This window comes from Bubalus bubalis, chromosome 24 (genome assembly GCF_019923935.1).
Source record: "Bubalus bubalis isolate 160015118507 breed Murrah chromosome 24, NDDB_SH_1, whole genome shotgun sequence".
Classification (NCBI taxonomy): Eukaryota; Metazoa; Chordata; class Mammalia; order Artiodactyla; family Bovidae; genus Bubalus; species Bubalus bubalis.
The window spans coordinates 27,950,374-27,976,547 of NC_059180.1; the positions used below are offsets into that span (position 1 = coordinate 27,950,374).

A 26,174-nucleotide genomic window follows, 5' to 3' on the forward strand; every position below is an offset into this window, starting at 1 on the left:
CTCTCCACCATTTGCTGGTGATCTTGGTTATGCCTCTTCAGTCTTTAAACAGTTTCCTGATAGCTCAGTAGGTAAAGAATCTGCCTGCAATGCAGGAGACCCTGGTTTGATTCCTGGGTTGGGAAGATCTGCTAGAGAAGGGATAGGCTACCCACTCCAGTATTCTTGGGCTTCACTGGTGGCTCAGATGGTAAAGAATCCACCTGCAATGCAGGAGAGCTAGGTTCGATCCCTGGGTTGGGAAGATCCCCTGGAGAAGGGAAAGGCTACCCACTCCAGTATTCTGGCCTGGAGAATTCCATGGACTGCATAGTCAATGGGGTCACAAACAGTCTGACAAAACTGACCAACTTTCACTTCACTCCTTTGTGGAGTAATCATAAGAGAAATCAATGTCAATGCATGTAAAAAGCTTAGTGGAATGTCAGGAGCACTGTTAAGTCCTTAATACAGTGGTTCTCAAGGTATGATCCCCAAGACGAGCAGCATCAGCATCTTCTAGGAGCCTGTCACAAATGCAGTTTTCAGATCTCACTCCAGATTTATCCAATCGGAAACTCCTGGGATGGGTCCAGCAATCTGTTTTAAGAAAATTTCTAGGTGATTCCCACGTATGCTAAAGTTTAATACACGGTAGAAAAGGAAAGATATAAGCATCTGAATGCAGAGTTCCAAAGAATAGCAAGAAGAGATAAGAAAGCCTTCTTCAGCGATCAATGCAAAGAAATAGAGGAAAACAACAGAATGGGAAAGACCAGAGATCTCTTCAAGAAAATTCGAGATACCAAGGGAACATTTCATGCAAAGACGGGCTCGATAAAGGACAGAAATGGTATGGACCTAACAGAAGCAGAAGATGTTAAGAAGAGATGGCAAGAATACACAGAAGAACTGTACAAAAAAGATCTCCATGACCCAGATAATCATGATGGTGTGATCACTCACCTAGAGCCAGACATCCTGGAATGTGAAGTCAAGTGGGCCTTAGAAAGCATCACTACGAACAAAGCTACTGGAGGTGATGGAATTCCAGTGGAGCTATTTCAAATCCTGAAAGATGCTGTGAAAGTGCTGCACTCAATATGCCAGCAAATTTGGAAAACTCAGCAGTGGCCACAGGACTGGAAAGGTCAGTTTTCATTCCAATCCCAAAGAAAGGCAATGCCAAAGAATGTTCAAACTACTGCACAATTGCACTCATCTCACACGCTAGTAAAGTAATGCTCAAAATTCTCCAAGCCAGGCTTCAGCAATATATGAACCGTGAACTTCCTGATGTTCAAGCTGGTTTTAGAAAAGGCAGAGGAACCAGAGATCAAATTGCCAACATCTGCTGGATCATGGAAAAAGCAAGAGAGTTCCAGAAAAACATCTATTTCTGCTGTATTGACTATGCCAAAGTTTTTGACTGTGTGGATCACAATAAACTGTGGAAAATTCTGAAAGTGATGGGAATACCAGACCACCTGACCTGCCTCTTGAGAAATTTGTATGCAGGTCAGGAAGCAACAGTTAGAAGTGGACATGGAACAACAGACTGGTTCCAAATAGGAAAAGGAGTCTGTCAAGGCTGTATATTGTCATCCTGCTTATTTAACTTCCATGCAGAGTACATCATGAGAAACGCTGGACTGGAAGAAACACAAGCTGGAATCAAGATTGCTGGGAGAAATATCAATAACCTCAGATATGCAGATGACAGCACCTTTATGGCAGAAAGTGAAGAGGAACTAAAAGGCCTCTTGATGAAAGTGAAAGAGGAGAGTGAAAAAGTTAGCTTAAAGCTCAACATTCGGAAAACGAAGATCATGGCATCCGGTTCCATCACTTCTTGGGAAATAGATGGGGAAACAGTCGAAACAGTGTCAGACTTTATTTTTGGGGGGCTCCAAAATCACTACAGATGGTGACTGCAGCCATGAAATTAAAAGACACTTACTCCTTGGAAGGAAAGTTATGACCAACCTAGATAGCATATTCAAAAGCAGAGACATTACTTTGCCAACAAAGGTTCGTCTAGTCAAGGCTATGGTTTTTCCTGTGGTCATGTATGGATGTGAGAGTTGGACTGTGAAGAAGGCTGAGCACCGAAGAATTGATGCTTTTGAACTGTGGTGTTGGAGAAGACTCTTGAGAGTCCCTTGAACTGCAAGGAGATCCAACCAGTCCATTCTGAAGGAGATCAGCCCTGGGATTTCTTTGGGAGGAATGATGCTAAATCTGAAACCAGTCCTTTGGCCACCTCATGCGAAGAGTTGACTCACTGGAAAAGACTCTGATGCTGGGAGGGATTGGGGGCAGGAGGAGAAGGGGACGTCAGAGGATGAGATGGCTGGATGGCATCACTGACTCGATGGACGTGAGTCTGGGTGAACTCCGGGAGTTGGTGGACAAGGTAGGTCTGGCGTGCTGTGATTCATGGGGTCACAAAGAGTCGGACAGGACTGAGCGACTGAAGTGAACTGAACTATTAACAACTAGTGCCTGAGGCTGCAGAAATGAGCAGAGAGCAGATGACGAAGGGTTTAGTAGCTTACTAAGCCCTAGGATGCAGCAGTGTTCGTAGTAACGGTTCCTACCTGCCTCAACTCCAACTTCCTCTTCCTACTCCCTCAGCACCGGCCTAGAGCTCCCGCCTCAGTGATTGGTTGGGTCCTTCCGGACCTTCACCACCCATCCAACCACGGAGATCGTAAATGGAGAGAGGCGGGACTAGGCACGGCTAGAGCGGCGCCTCTATTGGCTACAGACCACGGCGCACAGCGGGACGGAACTGCGCGTGCGCACAACCGAGGCGCGCCCCCGGCGGCCGTTGAAAAATGGCGAGTGTCGCCGAGTTGAAGGCCGGTGAGTGCGACTGGGACTTCTATCTGGTGAAACGTGTCGGCCTTCCGTCTGTGAAAAGGATAGGACGAAAGGAGGGCCCGCGGAACACTAAAGTCAACCTGTCCCAGGGTCGTTCTGCGGCGTCAGGGCCTGTGGAGCATCCGGCGGGTGTGGCGGCTGCAGCTTGGGGCCCTGGGGGTAGGGATGTGGTTGCATGGGGGCTGTTTTTAAACCGACTTTGAACTGGAGGAGGAGCCCCAGGATCCGCGGGTACCTGAGAGGTCTGAAGTCCTGCAGCTTGAGGCTCAGGCTCATCTTTCTGGACCCTGCTGGGGGCGAGGCCTTGAACCTGGCCTTTCCCTCCGGTCTGATGATTACAATACCGAAACAACCACTGTTGCTGTTCGGCCCAAACGTAAACCATTTCCTTGGGTATCTCCCTTAATCCGTACAGCCACCCGCGAGGTGGGTCACCATTTTCCATGGGGAAAAACTGTAGGTAGAATGGTGTCTGGCCTGACCATATTCTCCTGTGTTTTAAAGAAAACTTCCAGAAAGAGTCGTCTTTTAAGCTGAGAACATTTGTATACCGTTAGTTTTGACGCAGATGTCCAGACAAGTAATAGTAATTATGGTTATTAGTGATCGAGCCTTCTGTCGGGCACTACCCAGCCCATGTGTTATCTGATTGATTCCATATATCAACCTTATGCCCATTTCCGAGATTAGGAAATTGAGGCGCTGAGAGGTGAAACAACTCACCCAAAGTAATTTAGCTAGAAAAAGGCAGAGAGGGAGAATGTGGGAGATGCTGCAGCAGGTCTGCAGGTCTTAGTTACTGAGTGATACTCAGTATCTGCAATAAGACCAGAGCCAGTTTTCGGGAAATTTAGACTCTAAATCAGTGATCCCTAGAGATTTGTTGGAGAAAATGATTTGAGAATATGATTCAGTAACTGTTGATATAAATGTATATATGTGGCCTCGGGCTGGTGAACAGTCATTAAAAAGGCATACCTTTAGGACTTCCCTGGTTCAGTGGTTAAGATACACCCGCTCCCCCAAGCCCCACACGCACAGTGCAGCCTGCCCAGTTTCCATCCCTGGTCAGGGAACTAAGATCACACAGTGGGGCCAAAAAAAAGAGGCATACCTCTATCCACAAGGACAGACTCGTCATGAATTGGTGTACCCTCTCCCCAGGAAACACACATCACCTGTAATGTTGCATGCTACCTCCCAGGATTTACAACTAGTAAAGAACCTGCTGCGAATTCAGAAAAAAGACTCAGGTTTGATCCCTGGGTCAGGAAGATCCCCTGGAGGAGGGCATGGCAACCCACTCCAGTGTTCTTGCCTGGAAAATGCCATGTAGAAAGGAGCCTGGAAGGCTACGGTTCATAGAAGGATGCTCCATAGAACTCTCTGTTCTTCATTGCAGAGAGTCCAATATGACCGAAGTAACTTGGCACACAGCACAGTGTTTCCTGTTGTTTAATATTTTACAATTTTGGTAAAAGGTTGTATAGTCCATGGGGTGGCAAAGAGTCCCACATGACTGAGTGACTTTCACCACTTTCAGTCCGAGGATATAAACCAGGTTAAGAAGCTCTATCTGAAGAAATTGTCATGGTGCAGTGTTTTAATAAACATGATAATAGAGTGAGGGTCAGAATGGCATGGAGATTAGGGATGTATTACACAGATATAGGGAGCCCTTTAGGTGTTTTCTGCATTCCTCAGCTCTGAATGTGCCTAGTGTTCAAGAGAAATCTAATGAAATGTTTGCCAGTCATTTATATTACTTGGGCTTTCACCTTTTTAAAGCACTTTCGCTTCACATTTTCCTGCCTTCCTTGGTTCTGCCTCAGAGACAGAGCTCATGTTGGAGAAGGCAAGTGAGGCAAGAGTTAGTGAGCTAGCCCTGAGGTAGGGATGACATGCAAGGTTCCTAACTCCAGATTCTTCTTCTGCTTATTTCTGTTTTTGGCTGCTCTGGGTCTTCCCTGCTGTGTGCGGGCTTTCTCAAGTTGCAGTGAGTGTGCCTGGCGGCTGTCTAGTTGTGGTGTGCTGGCTTCTCCTTTCGGAGGCTTCTCGTTGTGGAGCGTGGCCTCTAGAGAAGACTCGGTAGTTGTGGCACATGGGCTTAGTTGCCACGTGGCATGTGGAATATTCCTGGACCAGGAATCAAACCTGTGTTTTCTGTGGTGGCAGGCAGACTCTTAACCACTGGACCACCAGGGAAGTCCAGCTTCTTAATTCTCATTTCTCTGCTGAATTTGAGGCTATGTTGTATACATATACAGAGTAATTGGATGTGTATAGCGGGGAATCTCTTTAATTTCCAAAGATGGGATTAGAGAGCAGGGGTTTAGTAATGATTCCAGCATAATAAAGCTGTACCTTCCCTTCCCTTCATGGGCCTGTTACACAGTCTGATTGGGTGGTAACTACTTTTAACCTACCTGCAAAAAAAGATTGAGATATCTAAATGTAAAGAGCAAGGAAGGTTAAAGTCTAGTCTAGATTTATCCCTTTAATCATATGACCCAGATTTTTGTTGTTTATCAAAGCTTAAAAAAAGTTTCATGTCCGTGCCTACATGGGCTCCCTTTATGAATTGTCATTATTGTGGTGTACTTATTTATAGCACAATATATTTATTACACCAGTAGTATGCAGCACGGGGTTTCCCTGGTGATTGAGTGGTCAAGAACCCACCTGCCAATGCAGGAGATTCTGGTTCAGTCTCTAGGTTAGGAAGATCCTCTGGAGAAGGAAATGGCAAACCACTATAGTATTCTTGCCTGGGAAATCCCATGCATAGAGGAGCCTGGCAGGCTTCAGTCCGTAGAGTCGCAGAGAGTCAGACATGGCTCAGCGACTGAGTGCAAGTATACAGCACAATATTATAAAGCCTTTAGGCAGCATTTATTGATTTCTTACTCTGCTCTAGGCACTATGGGTGAAATGTGTTGCTTCTCTGGAGTTGTGATTTAGCTGTTAGGGACCACATGGAGAAAAAAGTTTCTAGACAACTGTAAGGGATAATGCCAATTCAGCCCTATCCACATTATTATTTATAGCTAAAATATTATCATCATAACTACTGATACTTGTAATAGTGACCCTTGCTCATCAAGATGTTAGATTACATTCAGCATATATATCCCAGATTCCTTAAGATGGCATTGATAAGGCTACATGTTAGATTTCTAGTCAGTCAATTCAGTCGCTCAGTCATGTCTGACTCTTTGCGACCCAATGAACCGCAGCACGCCAGGCCTCCTTGTCCATCACCAACTCCCAGAGTTTGCTCAAACTCATGTCCATCAAGTCGGTGATGCCATCCAACCATCTCATCCTCTGTCGTCCCCTTCTCCTCCTGCCCCCAATCCCTCCCAGCATCAGGGTCTTTTCCAATGTGTCAACTCTTCTCATGAGGTGGCCAAAGTATTGGAGTTTCAGCTTTAGTCCTTCCAGTGAACACCCAGGACTGATCTCCTTTAGGATGGACTGGTTGGATCTCCTTGAAGTCCAAGGGACTCTCAAGAGCCTTCTCCAACACAACACTTCAAAAGCATCAATTCTTCAGCACTCAGCTTTCTTCGCAGTCCAACTGACCACTGGAAAAACTATAGCTTGACTAGACGGACCTTTGTTGGCAAAGTAATATCTCTGCTTTTTAATATGCTGTCTAGGTTGGTCATAACTTTCCTTCCAAGGAGTAAGTGTCTTAACTTCATGGCTGCAATTACCATCTGCAGTGATTTTGGAGCCCAGAAAAATAAAGTCTGACACTGTTTCCCCATCTATTTGCCATGAAGTGATGGGACTGGATGCCGTGATCTTCGTTTTCTGAATGTTGAGCTTTAAGCTAACTTTTTCACTCTCCTCTTTCATCAAGAGGCTTTTTAGTTCCGCTTCACTTTCTGCCATAAGGGTGCTGTTATCTGCATATCTGAGGTTATTGATAATTCTTCCAGCAATCTTGATTCCAGCTTGTGCTTCTTCGAGTCCAGCGTTTTTCATGATGTACTCTGCATAGAAGTTAAATAAGCAGGGTGACAATATACAGCTTTGATGTGCTCCTTTTCCTATTTGGAACAAGTCTGTTGTTCCATGTCCAGTTCTAACTGTTGCTTCCTGCCCTGCATATAGGTTTCTCAAGAGACAGGTCAGGTGGTCTGGTATTCCCATCTCTTTCAGAATTTTCCACAGTTTATTGTGATCCACACAGTCAGAGGCTTTGGCATAGTCAATAAAGCAGAAATAGATGTTTTTCTGGAACTCACTTGCTTTTTCCATGATCCAGCGGTTGTTGGCAATTTGATCTCTGGTTCCTCTGCCTTTTCTAAAACCAGTTTGAACATCTGGAAGTACATGGTTCACAAATTGCTGAAGCCTGGCTTGGAGAATTTTGAGCATTACCTTACTAGCGTGTGGAATGAGTGCGATTGTGTGGTAGTTTGAGCATTCTTTGGCATTGCCTTTCTTTGGGATTGGAATGAAAACTGACCTTTTCCAGTCCTGTGGCCACTGCTGAGTTTTCCAAATTTGCTGGCGTATTGAGTGCAGCACTTTCACAGCATCATCTTTCAGGATTTGAAATAGCTCCATTGGAATTCCATCACCTCCAGTAGCTTTGTTCATAGTGATGCTTTCTAAGGCCCACTTGACTTCACATTCCAGGATGCCTGGCTCTAGGTGAGTGATCACACCATCATGATTATCTGGGTCATGAAGATCTTTTTTGTATAGTTCTTCTGTGTATTCTTGCCACCTCTTCTTAATATCTTCTGTTTCTGTTAGGTCCATACCATTTCTTTATCGAGCCCATCTTTGCATGAAATGTTCCCTTGGTATCTCGAATTTTCTTGAAGAGATCTCTAGTCTTTTCCATTCTATTGCTCTTCTCTGTTTCTTTGCATTGATCACTGAGGAAGGCTTTCTTATCTCTTCTTGCTATTCTTTGGAACTCTGTATTCAGATGCTTATATCTTTTCCTTTTCTCCTTTGCTTTTCGCGTCTCTTCTTTTCACAGCTATTGGTAAGGCCTCCTCAGACAGCCATTTTGCTTTTTTGCATTTCTTTTTCTTGGGGATGGCCTTGATCCCTGTCTCCTATATAATGTCATGAACCTCCGTCCATAGTTCATCAGGCACTCTGTCTATCAGATCTAGTCCCTTAAATCTATTTCTCACTTCCACTGTATAATCATAAGGGATTTGATTTAGGTCATACCTGAATGGTCTAGTGGTTTCCCCTACTTTCTTCAATTTAAGTCTGAATTTGGCAATAAGCAGTTCATGATCTGAGCCACAGTCAGCTCCCGGTCTTGTTTTTGCTGACTGTATAGAGCTTCTCCATCTTTGGCTGCAAAGAATATAATCAATCTGATTTCGGTGTTGATCATCTGGTGATGTCCATGTGTAGAGTCTTCTCTTGTGTTGTTGGAAGAGGGTGTTTGCTATGACCAGTGCATTCTCTTGGCAAAACTCTATTAGTATTTGCCCTGCTTCATTCCATACTCCAAGGCCAAATTTGCCTGTTACTCCAGGTGTTTCTTGACTTCCTACTTTTGCATTCCAGTCCCTTGTAATGAAAAGGACTTCTTTTTTGGGTGGTAGTTCTAAAAGGCCTTGTAGGTCTTCATAGAACTGTTCAACTTCAGCTTCTTCAGCGTTACTGGTTGGGGCATAGACTTGGATTACTGTGATATTGAATGGTTTGCCTTGGAAACGAACGGAGGTCATTCTGTCGTTTTTGAGATTGCATCCAAGTACTGCATTTCAGACTCTTGTTGACCATGATGGTTACTCCCATTTCTTCTAGGGATTCCTGCCCACAATAGTAGATATAATGGTCATCTGAGTTAAATTCACCCATTCCAGTCCATTTTAGTTCGCTGATTCCTAGAATGTCGACGTTCGCTCTTGCCATCTCCTGTTTGACCACTTCCAATTTGCCTTGATTCATGGACCTAACGTTCCAGTTTCCTATGCAATATTGCTCCAATTTTAAAATGTTACTTTTTTTTAAGATTTATTTATTCATTTTTGGCTGTGCTGAGTCTGTTGCTGCAGGGGCTTTTCTCTAGTGGTGAGAATAGGGCTGCTCTCTAGATGCGGTGCACGGGCTTCTCGCTGCGGTGGCTTCTCTTGTGGAAGCACAGGCTCTAGGGCTTGCAGGCTTCGGTGGTTTTGGCATGTGGGCACACTAGTTGTGGCTCTTGGGCTCACAGGCGCAGTAGCTGTGGCATATGGGCTTAGTTGCTCTGCGGCATGTGGGATCTTCCTAGATCAGGGATGGAACCCATGTCTCCTGCATTGGCAGACAAATTCTTCACCACTGACCCACAAGGAAGCCCCAGATCTTACAGTTTTAAGGAGTTAACTCATAGTTATCTTTAAAAAACAAATAAAACCCCAGAACAAAAGCCCATCTCTTTTGTTCAGAATGGGCCATTTCCCAAGGGTTCTGGGTATCAGTTTTATACAAAAGACACAACACAATCCTTCCTTTTTGGAGTGTACTTGTTATTTTCAATCATATACTTTCTAGACCAGAGGTTTTTAGTGACAAATTGAACCTGTCTCTTGGGCTTTCCAGGTGGCTCAGTGGTAGAGAATCCACCTGCAATGCAGGAGATGTAGGTTCCATCCCTGGGTTGGGAAGATCTTCTGGAGAAGGAACTGGCAACCCACTCCAGTATCCTTGCCAGGGAAATTCCATGGATGGAGGAGCTTGGCAGGCTATATAGTCCATGGGGTCGCAAAAGAGTTGAATACAACTTAGCAAATAAACAACAACAGAACCTGTCTTCAGTGACAACTACTCTTGAAAAGTTATGAGACGCTGGGAGACAAGTTCAGGTCCTAGTAAGCTGAGTATAATTCTTCCCCCCTTTTACTCTTCACTAAAGCTTATGTATCAGTCTGTAGCCTCTTACAGTGACGCTGTTGGAAGGATAAACTTACATTTGGTTAACTAAATTAAAGTAGTAAATCATTGCAGTTTGGGAACTTTTATTTTTTATTGCAAATATGGCTTGTGGTAGCTGCTGCTGCTGCTAAGTCACTTCAGTAGTGTCCGACTCTGCGACCCCAGAGACGGCAGCCCACCAGGCTCCCCCATCCCTGGGATTCTCCAGGCAAGAACACTGGAGTGGGTTGCCATTTCCTTCTCCAATGCATGCAAGTGAAAAGTGAAAGTGAAGTCACTCAATCGTGTCCAACTCTTAGCGACCCCATGGACTGCAGCCCACCAGGCTCCTCCATCCATGGGATTTTCCAGGCACGAGTACTGGAGTGGGTGCCACTGCCTTCTCCGTGTGGTAGCTAATATGATGATTGTTCAGTTTGTCGTATAGATTGGAAGGATGTAATATTTTCAACATTTTGTTTTAAAGTTTGCCTAAGAATGGCAAAAATTTATTCTATAACTGAAACATTAATACTTTATATTAAACAGTTTTAAAGGACACTTTGGAAAAAAGAGGAGTGTTAGGGCATTTAAAAGCAAGGATTCGTGCGGAAGTTTTCAATGCCCTTGATGATGAAAATGAACCTCGGCCATCATTGTCTCATGAAAACTTTCTAATTAATGAGCTTATTCGGGAGTATTTGGAATTCAACAAATACAAGTATACAGCGTCGGTCCTCATAGCAGGTAAGAGGTTATTTATTGTTAGTCACCTGAGGTGAAATCTGCCTTTTCCCTTCCCCCTATTCTCAGAAAGTGTTTAGCCTAGAAATCTAATTCCATTACCAAACGGTGTCATCTGGGACATGACTGGGACATAAAAATCCCATGGGCTCTTTTCATGTCGCAGCTTGAACAAGTTCTCATGACGTTTATTGGACTGTAGGAGAAAAGGACTAAACACTTAACCTAGGTGCATACTTTGAAAACATAATTTCTGATTCTGAGAATAAACAGTTATTTACGTTTTGCCCTGTGTGCTGTCAGTCTTTTTCCTATGTATATGGTTTAAAAATACACACACAGAGACTTACTATATATTCTTTGTTAAAAAATATAAAACACTGAAGATAAAGCCTCAAAGTATTGCTCCATGTATTGATTAGGCATGTATTCAGATGTATGTAAAAGCGTCATATTTAAAAAGGACTAGATAACCTATAGAAATTTCGAATCACTATGTTGCACACCTCACACTAATTATTTTGAATCAACTAAAATTTAAAAAAGAAAGAAAACAATTAGGAAGATAAACTCCTAGCTCATTCTAGTGATGAGAGGGAGAGAAATGGTATTGGGGGAAGGGGTCAACAATTAAAGCAAAATTTACTTTATCTGTTCAATTTTATTTCTTAAGAAAGAAAGCAAAAGAACTAGAAGAATAGGGACAATGGTCAGGATCGTTATTGCCCCTAGGCTGGGGGAAATGAGGTTGGGAGGACGATCAAAGCACCCTGCATGTACATTACTTGATTCCCTTGTCCAACGTTTAACATATGCTTTAAGACTATTTGGTGCCTTGGAGATATGCCTCATTAGAGAAAAGAGATCATGAAGTAGATTTTGAAATAGAGAATGGATTCCTTATTGTGATGCTGGAACTTTCCATTGGATAGATCTTTTGTTAATATTCTAGGTCTTTAATGTTCTTTAACCTTAACTGAATAAAGACTGATGATTTTTGGTTTAAGGATCATCAGTGTCAATATCTTCACTTTCCTCAGTTTGTTATAGATGGCTGTATAATATGTTACTACTCAGAACAGAAGAATGTGAAAATGTCATCAATTAGATGTACTGGACTTGTGCTTACCTAGAATGAAATACGGAGACAGTAGTGAAGTTTCTACAGAGTCTTGACTTTTAAAAAACCAAGATGTACTTAGCATAAAGATACTTTACCATTTTTAGTATGTAGTTCTGTGGATTTTGCCAAATTCGTACAGTTGTGTGGCTACCGCCACAATCACAATATAGAACATTACTATCACCTCAAAAAAATTAAACTTCTTTGCCTACTCTCAACTCCTGTCAACCTCTGATCTGTTATTTTCTGTACCTGGTCATTTGCCTTTTCCAGAATGTCGCTATCAGTGAAATCGTACAGGGTGTAGTATTTTGAATCTGCTTCCTTTCACTCAGCATAATGCATTTGAGACTATGCTGTTATTTTCCCCCCTGAATAGCATTCCACTGTATGGCTCTGTTTATTTATCTGTTATCAGTTGATGAACATTCGGGTTGTTTCTAGTTTTGGGCAATTACGAATGCAGCTGCTATGCTACCTCCTAAACATTCACTTAGGATTGTCTGAACGTTGTTTTCACTCCTCTTGGGTAAAGAGCTGAGAGTGGCATTGCTGGGTTGTATATGGGCAGTATGTGCTTACCTTTGTAAGTGAATGCACCATTTTGTTCTCCTGCCAGCAGAGTCCTCCCAGTTGCCATGAATCCTTGCCAGCACTTCGTATTTAGTGTTCATTTTACTTTTAGATTTATTGCCAACAAATGGATATCAGTGCTGTCATGTATTTAATTTGTAGGCTTCTTAGAAAATAGGACTTCTCAAGTCTAGTATAGAAACAGTAATTTCCCAGCTCAAAATTGGGGGATTTTAAAACTGCATTTATATTAAAGATACGCATTTAATAAAGTAGGCATTTTGAAAGTCATAAAATCACAGTTGCATCTGTCTTAGTGTGTGCCATCATCACTCTTCTAAAATCTGAAAAATGTGTATACCTCGTAAGTGTGGTTTTTATCAAAATCCTATTTACTTTTTAGATTAATAAAGCCTCAGTGTTTTGTGATTTCCCCCCCAGAATCTGGTCAACCTGTAGTTCCACTGGACAGACAGTTTCTCATCCATGAACTAAATGCATTTGAAGACTCAAAGGATAATACAATGTAAGAAGTTTTTTTAAAAAAATGAGTTTTCAGATATTATTGTATTGGTGTCGTAATTGTATAGTGGTAGTTTTATTTCATTTGAATTCATCAGCTGTTTATTTGGGTCCAGTGTGTGCTGGCACTGTGCCGCATCCAAGGTGTGTGGCAGTAAGTGCTAAGATGCCTGTGGTTTCAGAGGATGGAGCAGCCCTGCTTCATTCTAAGGGTCATGTGTCTTGGCTTCTTGACCCATCCTTTTGTTTTTCATCTGAGGCTTTGCTCTGTCAATTGTTTTCTGCCTCATATTTAATCTTCCTCCTCTGCTTCCCTTATTTCAGCTTAGGAGTGTACTCAATTCTCCCCATTCCCCAGAAAACCTATTTTTACCACTGAAGTTAGTGAAAATCAACCCTCTGTTTTCATTTTGTTATCTACATTTTTTTGTCTTCTCTACATTTTAAATTTTCTCCTCATTTATACTGAAATGTTTTGCCTTTTCTACATTTGAAGTTCTCTCCTCATCACTTATACTGAAACTATGCTCTTGAAAAAGAGTGACCACTGTCTAATAGTTTCTTAGTTCTTTTTCTACTTTAATGTTTCATAAACTTTTTCTAGAGGATCCCTGAATGGCAGAAAAAATTATACCTAGGAAACCTGGAGCATAATTCAAAGTAGCCTTCCCCTAGCAAGAAATTTCCTTGAAATCTTATGTTTCTCATTCTAAAAGTTTATTGAATGTTTTCATTCTACTTCATAATGTAATTGTTTTACCATAAAAACGTTTAAGATGACATGCCAATTAAGTTGAACTCTCCCTCCAATCTTTGTGTAAAATGAATGTTCTGGGATCATAAGCTACCTTTAACCCCTAAATTGTATCAAGCCCCCAGCACTGAGAGTGTGAATATACCTATTTCCAATTTGAGAAGCTCAGTTTTACTTTAATTTCTGCAGTGTTGTGTAATATTAACAGCTCTTCCTTAAAACACTTCTTGTCACCTGTCTTTTATGACCCTTTACTGTCTTGGTTTTTCTGTCTCCCTAATGGTCATCTCAGTTTCTTCACTGACTCCTTTAGGAAGGTTAAACTGTGGGCACTCTCCCCCAAGATTTGTCCTTAACTTTCTTTTCTTCTTACCCCTTGCCCACTTTTCTTTCTAAATATTCTTGAGTCCTTAGTGATGCCGCCACGCTGGTGACTGTGCCTTAAATCTGACAGATCTCATGAATTGCGAGCCCACATTTCTGCTGGTATCTCAAACTTGGCTTGTTTAAAAATCAAGTCCATTATTTTCATCTCTTCAAACCACCCCCTTGTAGCTTCCTCATAGAACCATTCAGGTCCTCATCTCAGAGCTCACGTGTACTTCTGGCTCGTTCTCATTTCTCCACCAGTCACTTTGCGAGTTTCATCAATTCTGCCTGTGCAGTTGTGTCTGTCTGTCCTTATGCCCTGCACTATGCAGTTCAGGAGGCCTCTTTCCCATTTCTCTCCAGGCATGTTCTTTTCTGACTCATGTGTCATGCTGCCAACAGTTTGCTTTCTGAAGGACACTTATTGCTTTGTTTAAAGCACTTCCGCTGAAAAGATTTTAGATTTTAAAAAGTGATAAAGTCCATATACCAGGCATTAGATGTGGGTGCCAGTGGAAGTCTGAAGTAGCACTCAACGTTCACATTAATATTTTTCAGTGAAAGTTTAAAAAATGTCACAATATGTAGGGTAAATATTTAATAACCTTATATTAGGTCAAGCCATAACACCAAGTGAGTTTGTGCCAAATTTATGAAAAAAATCAGTTTTTAGAGTTTCTGTTTTTCAAAATTGCAAGTAAGACATTGTGAAGCTATACTTTAAAAACAATTATCACTGTTTTTAACTCAGGAGTTTTTAAAAAAGAAACCTGATATTGATGAAGTTGCAGGTTAAATGAGCTGGTTATATGTTTTCTCATAACATTTAAAAATATCTAAATCTTAAAAATTTTAAATCTTAAATAGACTTTATTGTAAATTTGGCAAATAGAATTTTTTTTAATTTAAAAATCTCCTTTGATCAGTTAACATTTGGGGAAAGAATGGTTTAAAGTTGACCAAGAGACCTATTTTATATTCCTGGATACTGCTTTTAGAAGAGCTGAGGCATCTTATTAAATAGAGAAACCCATTCTCTTGGTTTCCTTGTGGAATGGAAACATTGCTTTTGTGTGCAATTAGTTATTTGTTGCTGTATAACGGGCTACCCCAGAATTTGGTGGTTTAAAATAGCAGACATTTACTATCTGTGGTGAGGAATCTGAGAGTGGCTTCTGTGGCCTGGCTCAGCCTCAGTCGTGAGGTTGCAGTTAAGATGTTGGCCGGTGCGGGGTAGGGGGCCAGTCATCTCAACTCCTGGCTGGGGCTGGTGGGTCCATCTCCATGTGGCTCACTCACATGGCTGCCTGTGGGAGGCCTCAGTTCTTCGCTACATGTACCTTTCCATAGGACAGCTTGAGTGGCAGCTGACTTCCCCAGAGTGACCAAGGGAGAAGGCAGGGAGGGCGCCACGATGCTGTTGATGGCCGAGCCTCTGACGCTGCAAGCGCTGTCTCTCAGTGCCTGCCTTAGCCCTTGAAAAAGTGAGTTTACACTCAGGAGAGCAAGACTCCACCTTTTGAAGGGAAGGGATATCATACTTTAAACTGTCACGCCTGCTAGTAAGTAGATAAAAATCTCAAAAAGACAGTCCATTAAATTGATGTTTTCGAACTGTGAGAAGGGAAACAAGAGAAAACCTCTCTTTATTGTCATCAGAGCAGCTTCCATTGGTGCAGGGGCAGCAGGCAGCATATGCTAAGGGAAAACATACGGGACTTGGGGTTTAAGTGTCAACTTTGCTTACTTTGACACTCTAAGTGTCAACTTTGCAGCCCTTTCGCAAATCCTCTGTGAGCTGTGGTCTTCTCATTTATAAATTGGACATGATGATCATGACATCACAAGATGAGGATAAAATAGAGGAAAGAATGTTTTGTAAACTGTAGTTTTTAAATTTGAGTTCTTACCTGACACCTATATGGCTTACATTTATATACCATTTAATACATGCCAGGCACAGTTCTAAACACTTGACATTTATTGTCACATTTGGTCTGTGACTGCCCTATGAGGTAGAGACTATACTTAGCCACGTTTACAGAGGAAGAAACATTTATGAGGCTGGGGATATTAAAAATTTGCTGAATCTTGAATCCTGTCAAGTGGCAGGGCCAGGATTTGAACCCAGACAAGAATTTATGAATCCAATAAGTGTGTATTGTATCAGACAGTATTAGGTCGTGGGAAATCTTATACTGGACTTGGAGTTTAAAAAGAAAAAAAAAGCTGATTCCTGTGCATTGATTGGATTTGTAGTTCAGTTTAGATGAGGTTTAACTTGTTAACATGTTTCCTATGGATTTTAAAATTGTAGTCAAATTATACACTTAAATTTCTAAAAAGCGTGAATAGTTTGCAATTTGGTAATAACCATGCAACTCTAAGTTTTTCCTGTTTGTGCACAGTTAATTAATTTTTATTTTCTTTCTGCTATAGACCTCTTTTATATGGGATTTTAGCTCATTTCTTGCATGGAACTAAGGATGACAAGCAAAATACATTTCTGAAAGGGTCTTCACTCCAGCCTGCAAACCCAAATCTTGGCAGACAACCTAGTGGAAGAAAGCAAATGGGTATGAATTTCTGAGACTTCTCACTCGGCTTTCAGCAAGTGTATTTTCTTCCTATCTATTTTTATCTTTGAGGTAGTTTTTCCTCAAAGATTTTGAGTCATAATTTAATTCCATTTATATTTAATATAGTTAGCCTGTGTTATTTATCGTATAAAAAAAAAAGGTTTTTGGAAAGACAATCTTGTGAGGAGCAGAGAGAAGACTAGACAAAATTCTTAGATAATAATTTCTATAAAGAAGTATTGAAAAACTTGATTTTCCCATAGATTTGTACTCTTTGGAGCAGCTTAGATCCTGAGCATACTGAAGAAAGAGCTTTTTATCAAGTTATCTATTTTTTTCCCTCTCAGACTGAGAAAAGTCAAGACTGCTGAAAATAGAGCAGTCACAGGTTTATGTGTTGTCCTTTGCATTTTCAGGATTCTTTTTTAGGGGGGAGTGGGGTGAATATTCTTTGTGGTGTGCCGGGGTCCAGCCCCAGTGGATCCAGGGAATTTGAAGCGGCTAGGACAGCCTCCCGTAAAGTCAGAGGTGTAGGTGAGGGCACAAAGCAGTAAAGTAGGCAGACTCTGGTTTTGGGGGTAGATGCTCGAGAATTTCCAGGGGGACTCCTGAGGCTCGATCCCGCCTTTGCGTATGCCGAGCCTCCTTCCTCATGACTTTTGCCACGGTCGGAGTTCCTCACGCTGGCTCCCGGCAGTGGTAACGTTGTAATTACTCCCAAATAAATTTAGGAGAGCGGCTGGTATATCCTTCAAGAATATTCACTCTTCCAATGAACTTTCAATTGTTTTGATTTTATCAAAACACTAAGACCTTAATTTGGTAATCTAAATTGAATAGTTTATAGCTCAGTATTTCCAACTATGGTACAGCTGATCTCTCTTTTTAAGGACAGTCATAGGAGGAGGAAATGGCAACCCACTCCAGTACTCTTGCCTGGAGAATTCCATGGACGGAGGAGCCTGGTGGGCTGTTGTCTATGGGGTCGCACAGAGTCAGACACGACTGAAGTGACTTTGCATGCATGCATGCATTGGAGAAGGAAATGGCAACCCACTTCAGTGTTCTTGCCTGGAGAATCCCAGGGACGGGGGAGCCTGGTGGCCTGCCGTCTATGGGGTCGCACAGAAGTCGGACACGACTGAAGTGACTTAGCAGCAGCAGCAGCAGCATAGGTGGGGCTCAGGCAGCTGATTATCAGAACAAATATAAATCTTGACTGTTGAAATAAACTTTTAAGAAACATCCAAGTGCAAATTGTCTTTTGTAGTTTTCCTCAATTGCTATGAGTAATATTGATCATGTTAAATGTTTGCCCTGTCTCTTAAGAGCTGAAGGCAAAGTGATCTCTTGGAGGTTAGTTCTGCGTTTACTAGGAGTTATCCTTCTGTATATCTTAGAATTCTGAGTTGATGGGATGTTGGAAAATAAATCATTCCCATCACTTATTTTACAGTTGAGAAAACCAAGACTAAGAGGCCCTTGCCTGTAGCTGGTCATTTTTAGCAGAATCAGCACCCTTGATTGCCATTCCTGTGCACTTTTCCACTTAAAGAATATGAGTTTTCCTAGTTACTTTTTCAAGTATTGGTAAGGAACTGCCATTATTGCCTACTATTTGGCAAGAACTTAAAAAGCAAAATCAAACACCCGGTACAAGAGTAAATCTCTAAACATCAATGATACAATGCAGAATTCCCTCTAACCTTGTCTCCTTGCCTCTCCTTAACACCTCGATTTCCCTCCCCTTCACAGAAGGTAGCGCTGTTAGCAGTTTGGTGGGTGTCCTTCAGGAGTCATTTCTGTTTAAATTTATAGGTGCTGTTTCTGTACATATTATCCTACACTTTGTTTTTTCACATGTGTTATCAATTTATGTAAATCTGCTCTACCTCATTCTTAATTTCCTGTATAGTCTGTAGTATTCTGTGGTACTACTACTAATCACTCTTTGCTAATGTACCTAATGTTTTAAATTTTTTGGTTTTACAGTCTTGTAGGGTAGCATTAGTATTTCTCTTATGTGCATACCTTAAAGTAGAATTGGTTCAAAATTTTGCCTATTAAAAAATGTAGTAGATACTAATTCCCCTCCAAAAAGGCTTTACCATTTTACATGTTTACCAAGAATATATGATAATACTAGTTTCTCTATATAATTGTCACCATGGATAGCATATGCATTAACACTTGTTAGCACAGCAGACTTGTAACGTTGGTATTTTTAGTTGTAGTGGGAGGGGACCAGGAACGGGAGAGTGCTAGAGGGGATGCAAGAGTCCTTGGGTTACCTTGGCCCCTCTCTGTAGAAAGTGCCAGAGACATCAAAGAATAGAGTTGGGGTCAACAAAGCTTTGGATCCCTGTTCTGTGCAAGGCTCAGAAAGGAGATGAGTGCACTGATGGGAGAACAGGGATATTGCAGATTATTGTCAAAAATATTCTTGGCACAACAGGGGCCGTGAAGAATTGTTAACCCCAAATTGCATAAGGTTTCTGTAACACATTTAAACATCCTATTTACTTTCTCAACTCAAACTTATTCTGTGAAGGATATGTTTTATTTGATAACATTGAGAAAGTTACAAAGATATTAAAATTATTCTTCAGATTATGTACCCTCTATTGACATAAACTCAATCCAGGTGAAACATAAAGCACTAAAATTAAACTCTGTTTTATTTGAAAATGGGTCCAAAGCATGCCATCATGAAAGCAGTTTTGTTTTTTTTTTTAAGAGTCCTTTGCGTGGTTTTGGCCGGGCTGGGTCTTCGCTGCTGCTCCCAGGCTTTCTCCGGCTGCAGCGAGTAGGGGCTGCTCTCCGTTGTGGGTGTGCAGGCTTCTCACTGCGGTGGCTTCTCTTGTTGTGAGCACAGGTTCTCGTGTGCTGCTTCCGTAGTTGTGGCACATGGGCTTAGTTTCCCCACAACTAAACAAAAATTGCCCTCTTGGTTTTGGCTGAAGACTATTATTTCCTACAATTTCATGGATGGTTTTCTGAGTTTGGTAGAAGTTTTCTTCTTGCCACAAGAGGGTGCTGCCGGGAGGATTTCTATTTGAAGAAGTTTTTTGTTTTGTTTTGTTTTCTTTTTAGTTGAACTTTGGCATCCCTCAAAATACTAATTGAAAACACAGTCCTTTATTGCGAATTCCAATCCTTACATACAGTGTAAGTTTGTAAGCACTTACGTATGAATTTACTTCAGGGTGTACTCTTTTCACTTTAAAAAATTTTTTTGAATAATAAGTCCCTAGTACTAAACATTTCTGATTTCTTCAATAGTGTTTAAAAAAAAATTCAACTTTTTTTTTCATTGTCCTAAGCCATCTAAAGACCGTGTATGATATAAATATGTAATATCCTAAAATATGTATAGGTAGGTCTGCCTGCTGCCCCTTTGACTTGGGATGCGCACTGACCTTCGCTTGTATTCTTGCAGAAGAAGACCTGCGGCAGGAGCAGGCGAGGGGCAGCAATGCTGAAAACCTGCACACTTCACCCACGGTAAAGAGATGACACTTCCAACTGGGGCTTCTTTGATCTTAAACTTGTATGTATTAAATAACTTATTTATTCTCCCAATGTCATCAGAATTCATCACTAGTGTTGTACTTTGTAAAAATGTGAAGTTTCTGCAAAACCTTTAGCCCCTCGTGTTTTACTGCATTTGTGAATAAAAGCTAACTCTGTCATCTAGTTTACAGATTTGACTTGAAAGAAAATGTGTGGTTTTTAGGATGATTTTAAAGGTCCCTAAATCTGTGAGAAACGAAAGGGGTTTTTTTGGTACCCTATAAATTATTCTAAAGAAAAAAATCAAGTATTTCTAGCCATATGCTGTGTTCTGTTTTTGGCTGTGCTTTGCAGCTTGTGGAGTCTTAGTTCCCTGACCGGGATTTGAACCTGGCCCCTGGCACTGAAAGTGCTGAGTCCTAACTGCTTGCACCTCCAGGGAATTCCCTGCTCTGTTCTTTACCATGGCACATTAATTAAATTTCTTTCAGGCTGGAATAATGTGGATTTACAGGAAAATTCATTCATTAAAAAAAAAATACATTTAAAAGAACAATAAAGCCAGAAAAAACTAATTCCTATAAAGTTTGATTTTCGGTGGGGTGGGGCGGGTGTGAAACCAGCTATTTTTCAGATAACTATTTATAATTAGGTTTAAATATCTGAATTGCTATCTAAATTTGAACTTTGAAACTTGGTAACAATGTACTTTTTATTTTCTTAAACAATTTTGGCTTCTCCTAGAAGATTTAATTAAAATTAAAATTCTTTTAATTTTGCTGTAAGTAAAACAAAGAGGTTATTACTTGAAGAATGTGGAATAAGCATGAAGAGACAGGCTTTAGGAGAAATACCAGAAAGCACCTTTTGAAAGATGGCATTGTTTAACTTCCTTGGGGTCCTCAGTTGTGCAGTTACCAGATGAGCTATGAAAGGGCCAACCCTCACTTGTATGGGCTCTAAAATGGCATGTTTTATTCCTGGGATAGAAAACTAGTAAGATTTCTTATAGTGCCATCTCTAAAACGCTTTGATATTTATTGACATTTTTATAATGTGGAGTCTTCAGGCTGGCTTCACTGAAGCAACAAATGAGTATAGTAGACAGAACCTGATTGGCACAAGATACAAGGTATATTCAGAACAAAACTGCATGGGCACCTATACACTGACATTTAGCTTAAACATCTTCCATCGGGAAGGTGATAAGGAAGGACTGTAGCTGGCAAAATTGGCATCCTTTTTGGGGTGTTGAGTCTGTGCTGCTTTTGGAACCTTTATTTCTGAACCTTTATTTCTGGTGCTAGTCAAGTTTTCAGTGTAAGGAGTTCAGTCCTTACAGATTAACCAAGAATTTTTATCTGAATGCTGAAAACCATTAAAGAAATCCCCTTAAATCATACTTTACAAATCAAAAGATTTTTGAGAGGTCCTGTTGGTGGGCTAAAATTACATATACTGATGTAGAAGTATTATAAAGGGCTCATTTCCATTTTTTAAATGAAATCTATAGTATCTGATTACAATGATGAATTCCACTGTATTGTATAGGGGGATATAACTATCTGAATTCTTCTCAGAGGATTTGGTTTACACCCAGGAATGTTGGCAGTGGACACTGTTTACCTCAGGAATTGCAATCATGCAGGGCTAGATTAAGAAAAAGTGCTGGAGTTTGTCATTTTGGATACGATATAAAATCATCAAAATAGAAGCTAAAAAAAAAAAAAAATAGAAGCTAAACAGAATTGTCACGTGTAGTCCATATTGTGTCTGTATGTATTATTCTGTAACTTGTTTGTACCTAGGCAACTTTTATACTTTCAGTGTACCATTTAATAAAAAAATTAATAAGCAGCATGCAAAAGGTGTTCCTGTGACTCTTCTGTCATCAAGAGATGTCCACCGGAACCAGAAGAAGGCTTGGCGATGGCTCCTTAGGCTTTCTTTGGGGATCTCCAGCAACCTAGTTGTTGGAGGGTTGAGGATCGTTGGCATCAGCCATGTCACCCTGGGATAGTTATTCTTCACTGGGTGGCAGTGGTCGGGGCTGGTGATGTTATTCTCTGAAGGGACAGTGTCATATCTGTGGCGCCATATATGGTTTGAAAAAACACATTTAGTGTTACGTTTTGTTTTTGTTTTTGGTTGTGCCTTGTGGCTTGCAGGATCTCAGTTCCCCGACCAGGGCCTGAACCTGGGCCGTGGCAGCGACACACCAAGTCCTAACCACTGGGCCACCAGGGAATTCTCATATATTCTAGCAGTTTAAATAGGTTCTTGAGCTGAGACACTTAAACTCAAGGGAGGAAAAGATAAAGATAAACATAGAAGACCTATCAAACTCTTCTCATGAACTCATAAACTAAATCAGTACATCGTTGCAGTAATTTTCATGGGGTTGTTAGAAGAAGTTCTCCTCTAGACATGCAGGAGAAGTTCTAGCAGAAAACTTATACAAAAATAGGATGGGAATTGGACTTGAAGAGGGATTTAGGAATAGCAGACATTTAAAACTTTGGCAGTAAAAAACTCATAGCAGGACCAGAGGTGGCTTTTGAAGATGATAAATTTAAGCTTAGCATATATGTTTGCTTAGTATCAACTAACAGCTTTATAATTAGGTGCAAGAACATATTTGTATATGTCCCACATGCCTGTATGATTATGTAAAATATGATGTGTTCTTTTAACCTAAAGCCAAGTGTACAAGAAGGACTAACACTTGGGAGAAGATTCCTTTAAAGGCATCTGGGACAGTGGTTCCCAGCCACTGGGCATTTCGTTTTTGTAACAGCCATTCTGCAAGAATTGTGTGTTCTTCATTCATTTTTAAAAAATGAAAGTGAGGTAAAACTACCTTTTAAAAACTAGAGACAATTTTTAAAAACAGTTTTAGATTCACAGCAGAATTGCATGTGAAGTACAGAGTTCTTGCTGCTGCTACTGCTGCTAAGTCGCTTCAGTCGTGTCCGACTCTGTGCGACCCCATAGACGACAGCCCACCAGGCTCCCCCGTCCCTGGGATTCTTACACACCCCCAAAAGTGGTACACACTCACAGGCTCCCTGTTATCAACAAGTCCCCTAAAAGTGGTGTATCTGTTACATTCAATGAACCTACATTGACATATCATTATTACTCAAAGTCCATAGCTGATGTCAGGGTTCACTCTTGGTGTTGTATAGCCTATGGGTATACATGTCACTGGGCTTCCTTTGTGGCCCAGCTGATTAAGAATCTTCCTGCAATGCAGGAGACCTGGGTTCAATCCCTGGGTTGGGAAGATCCCCTGGAGAAGGGAAAGGCTACCCACTCCAGTATTCTGGCCTGGAGAATTCCATGGATTATATAGTCCATGGGGTTGCAAAGAGTCAGACACGACTGAGCGACTTTCACTTCACTGCATACACGTCACTACATGCATTCACCCATCACTACAGCATCAGTAATTTCACTGCCCTGAAAATCTTCTGCACTGTCTTCCTTCCTTTTTCTCCTCTAACTCCTGGCCACCAGTGATCTGTTTATGGTTTCCATAGTTTTACCTTTCCAGAATGTTATATAGTTGGACTCATACTTGGGTATGAGTATGAGTCTCATAAAAAAAGTATGTAGCTTTTTTACACTGTTTTCTTTCACTTAGTAATACTCATTTAAGTTTCGTCCATTCTGTTCATGACTTGAAAGCCCATTTCTATTTAGTGCTGAGTAATACCCTGACATCTAAATGCACCACAGTTTATCCATTCACTTACTTAGAAGGACTTCTCAATTGCTTCCAAGATTTGGCTATTAATGAAGAAAGCTGCTCTAACTAAACAACTGTTCAGGCTTTAGTATAGACATAGGTTTTCAACTCATTTGAGTAAATCCCAAGGAGTGTGATCTGCTAGGTCATATGGTAAGAACACGTTTACTTTTGTAAGAAACCATAAAATGATTTTTATTGAGAATTTTTGGACCTTTCCTGATAGAGAATCCAAAGTTACCAAGACACTAGAGCTGGAAATCAACGATAAAGGAGCACTGCAAGACTAAACTGTGCAATTTAGTCTTGAACCTGGAGAAGCGTGGGGGCCATAATGCATGAAAGGAAGTGCTTGTGTGCCTGAGCAGAACCATGCTTGTGGTCGAGGAAGATGGCCCTTTATTCGCAAGAAGGCAGAGTCCTGTGCAGATCTTGAGCTGGATAACCTGACTGCTGATGCACTTGTCAATCATTGTGAACCACATGCAGGAGCCACGCATCAACCCAGTCTTGGAGGTTATTAAAAACTGGAGAGACTCACACTCGCACTTTCAAACTTTTTGAATCTAGTAGTAAAGTCAAAGCTATTTGATTTAAAAAAAAAAAAAAAAAAAAAGACTCTAAAAGAGAGGAATTTCCCGCTGTCGTCTTGTTCCATGAGTTCATGGAAACTCCCAGGACACGCCACCTCACAGAAGCCATGCCAAAGAAACATACTTGACAGCCCTTAGTCACAGTTATGTTTTTTGAAAGTAATTTTTCCCCCCTCAGTCTTTAACTGGCTTTTTGAGCCATGAGAAATAAAACGAAGGCATCTGACTTGAAGAGTCAAACATCTGAGCTTCTGCATTTGATAGACATTGAATGACTATTATGTGCACACACTGTTCCTGAGGACCTCTAGAGTGTACCAGAAATGCCTTCTATAAGGCCTTCCCCATGTTGAGGCAAAGATTCTGACCATCTCTGCTTTTCTTTGAGAAACACAGGCTCAGAGGGGTTCACTGACAATCCTGTGCCCCCCTGGCTGGTGTTTAGCAGATCATGAGTTCACACCCTCAGACTTCTCTACTTAGGCTGGACTCCATCACACTGCAGGGTGGGAGTTCCTGCCCCATCATTAGCTGCTGCTGCTGCTGCTGCTAAGTCGCTTCAGTCGTGTCCGACTCTGTGCGACCCCAGAGACGGCAGCCCACCAGGCTCCCCTGTCCCTGGGATTCTCCAGGCAAGAACATTGGAGTGGGTTGCCATTTCCTTCTCCAATGCATGAAAGTGAAAAGTGAAAGTGAAGTCGCTCAGTCATGTCCGACTCAGTGACCCCATGGACTCCAGCCTACCAGGCTCCTCCATCCATGGGATTTTCCAAGCAAGAGTACTAGAGTGGGGTGCCATTGCCTTCTCCACCATCATTAGCTAGCTGTGCTAAATTGGCTGGTTATTTCACTCACCAAACCTGGTTCCTGCACAGCAAAATGAGAAAAAAAATGTTTAAGCCTATACCTCATAGGGTTATTATAAGGACTAGGTGAGGTAATGTAGTGCAATTCAGTGTCTGTTATGAAGCCTTCATTTATTAATAACTTAGTATAATTATTCTCTTTTAAAAGTTACCAAGTTCTTTAAAGAATCAGATGCACTGCTTTGGAATACCAGTGTGAATGCCTCTGGAAACGTGCCGGTTTTCACTCTGAGGTCACCGAGTTGGATTCTCACAGCCTGCTCTGGATTATCTTTCCAGCATGTGAAGGAGATGATCAACTTCAGTTTTTCCCCTTCCCCTTCTCTGCTCCACATCAGCTCTGTACTAACACAGGGACAGTTTCCACTCCTTTTACAGTGTAGACATTATGAGGCACATAGGGAAGCCGCCCCGTTCATCACTTTCTGAAGAACTTTACCCCTGACATCCCAGCCAGCGGAATGCTGGCTGTTGCAGACTCTGACTTAGGCCCATTATGTAGGGTGGGGAGCTGGGCCTGGGTATTTTCAGGGTGGAAAGCAGGCAAGATGTTGGAGGGATGAGGAAGGGTCGGAGAGGGTCTGAGATGCAGAACTGCAGAGGAGGCTGGCAGCCCACAGGAAACAGCAGGCAGGACAGGCTCTCATTACAAGGTCCTCAGGGCCAAATGCAACTCTGCGTGGTTTCATGTTTGTTTTGAATAATAGCAGCTAACATGAAGCATTTTACATGGATATATGTTCATCTGGGGCTTCCCTGGTGGCTCAAACAGTAAAGAATCTGCCTGCAATTCAGGAGACCTGGGTTCTGTTCCCGGGTCGGGAAGATCCCCTAGGAGAGGGCATGGCAACCCATTCTGGTGTTCTTGCCTGGAGAATGCCATGGAAAGAGGATCCTGGTCCTCCTAGCTACAGTCCATAGGGTTACAAAGAGTTGGACACAATTGAGCGACTAACACAGGTGTTCATTTTACATGGATCTTCTCAAGGACCATTTACAAACAGCTGGGAAGTGAAGAAGTGACTGCTGTTCTTCCC

General features: G+C 41.6%; 1 protein-coding gene across 3 annotated transcripts; it reads left to right on the plus strand.

Moving 5' to 3' along the window:
* The first annotated feature begins 2,702 nt into the window (after positions 1-2,702).
* Positions 2,703-20,117, plus strand: CEP20 (centrosomal protein 20). Of its 3 annotated transcripts, none has more exons than XM_025274654.3 (5): positions 2,703-2,847; positions 10,300-10,497; positions 12,632-12,716; positions 16,275-16,411; positions 19,854-20,117. In XM_025274654.3, exons 1-5 carry the CDS (start codon positions 2,820-2,822, stop codon positions 19,928-19,930), a joined length of 525 nt encoding a protein of 174 aa, XP_025130439.3. In that variant the 5' UTR covers positions 2,703-2,819; the 3' UTR covers positions 19,931-20,117. The 3 variants fall into 3 exon arrangements, 2 of the variants coding, with proteins under 2 accessions (XP_025130439.3, XP_044791564.2); XM_044935629.2 differs by having other exon boundaries at positions 2,805-2,955; XR_006548149.2 differs by lacking the exon at positions 19,854-20,117 and adding an exon at positions 15,186-15,319 and having other exon boundaries at positions 2,805-2,955; positions 16,275-16,410.
* The last annotated feature ends 6,057 nt before the right edge of the window (positions 20,118-26,174 follow it).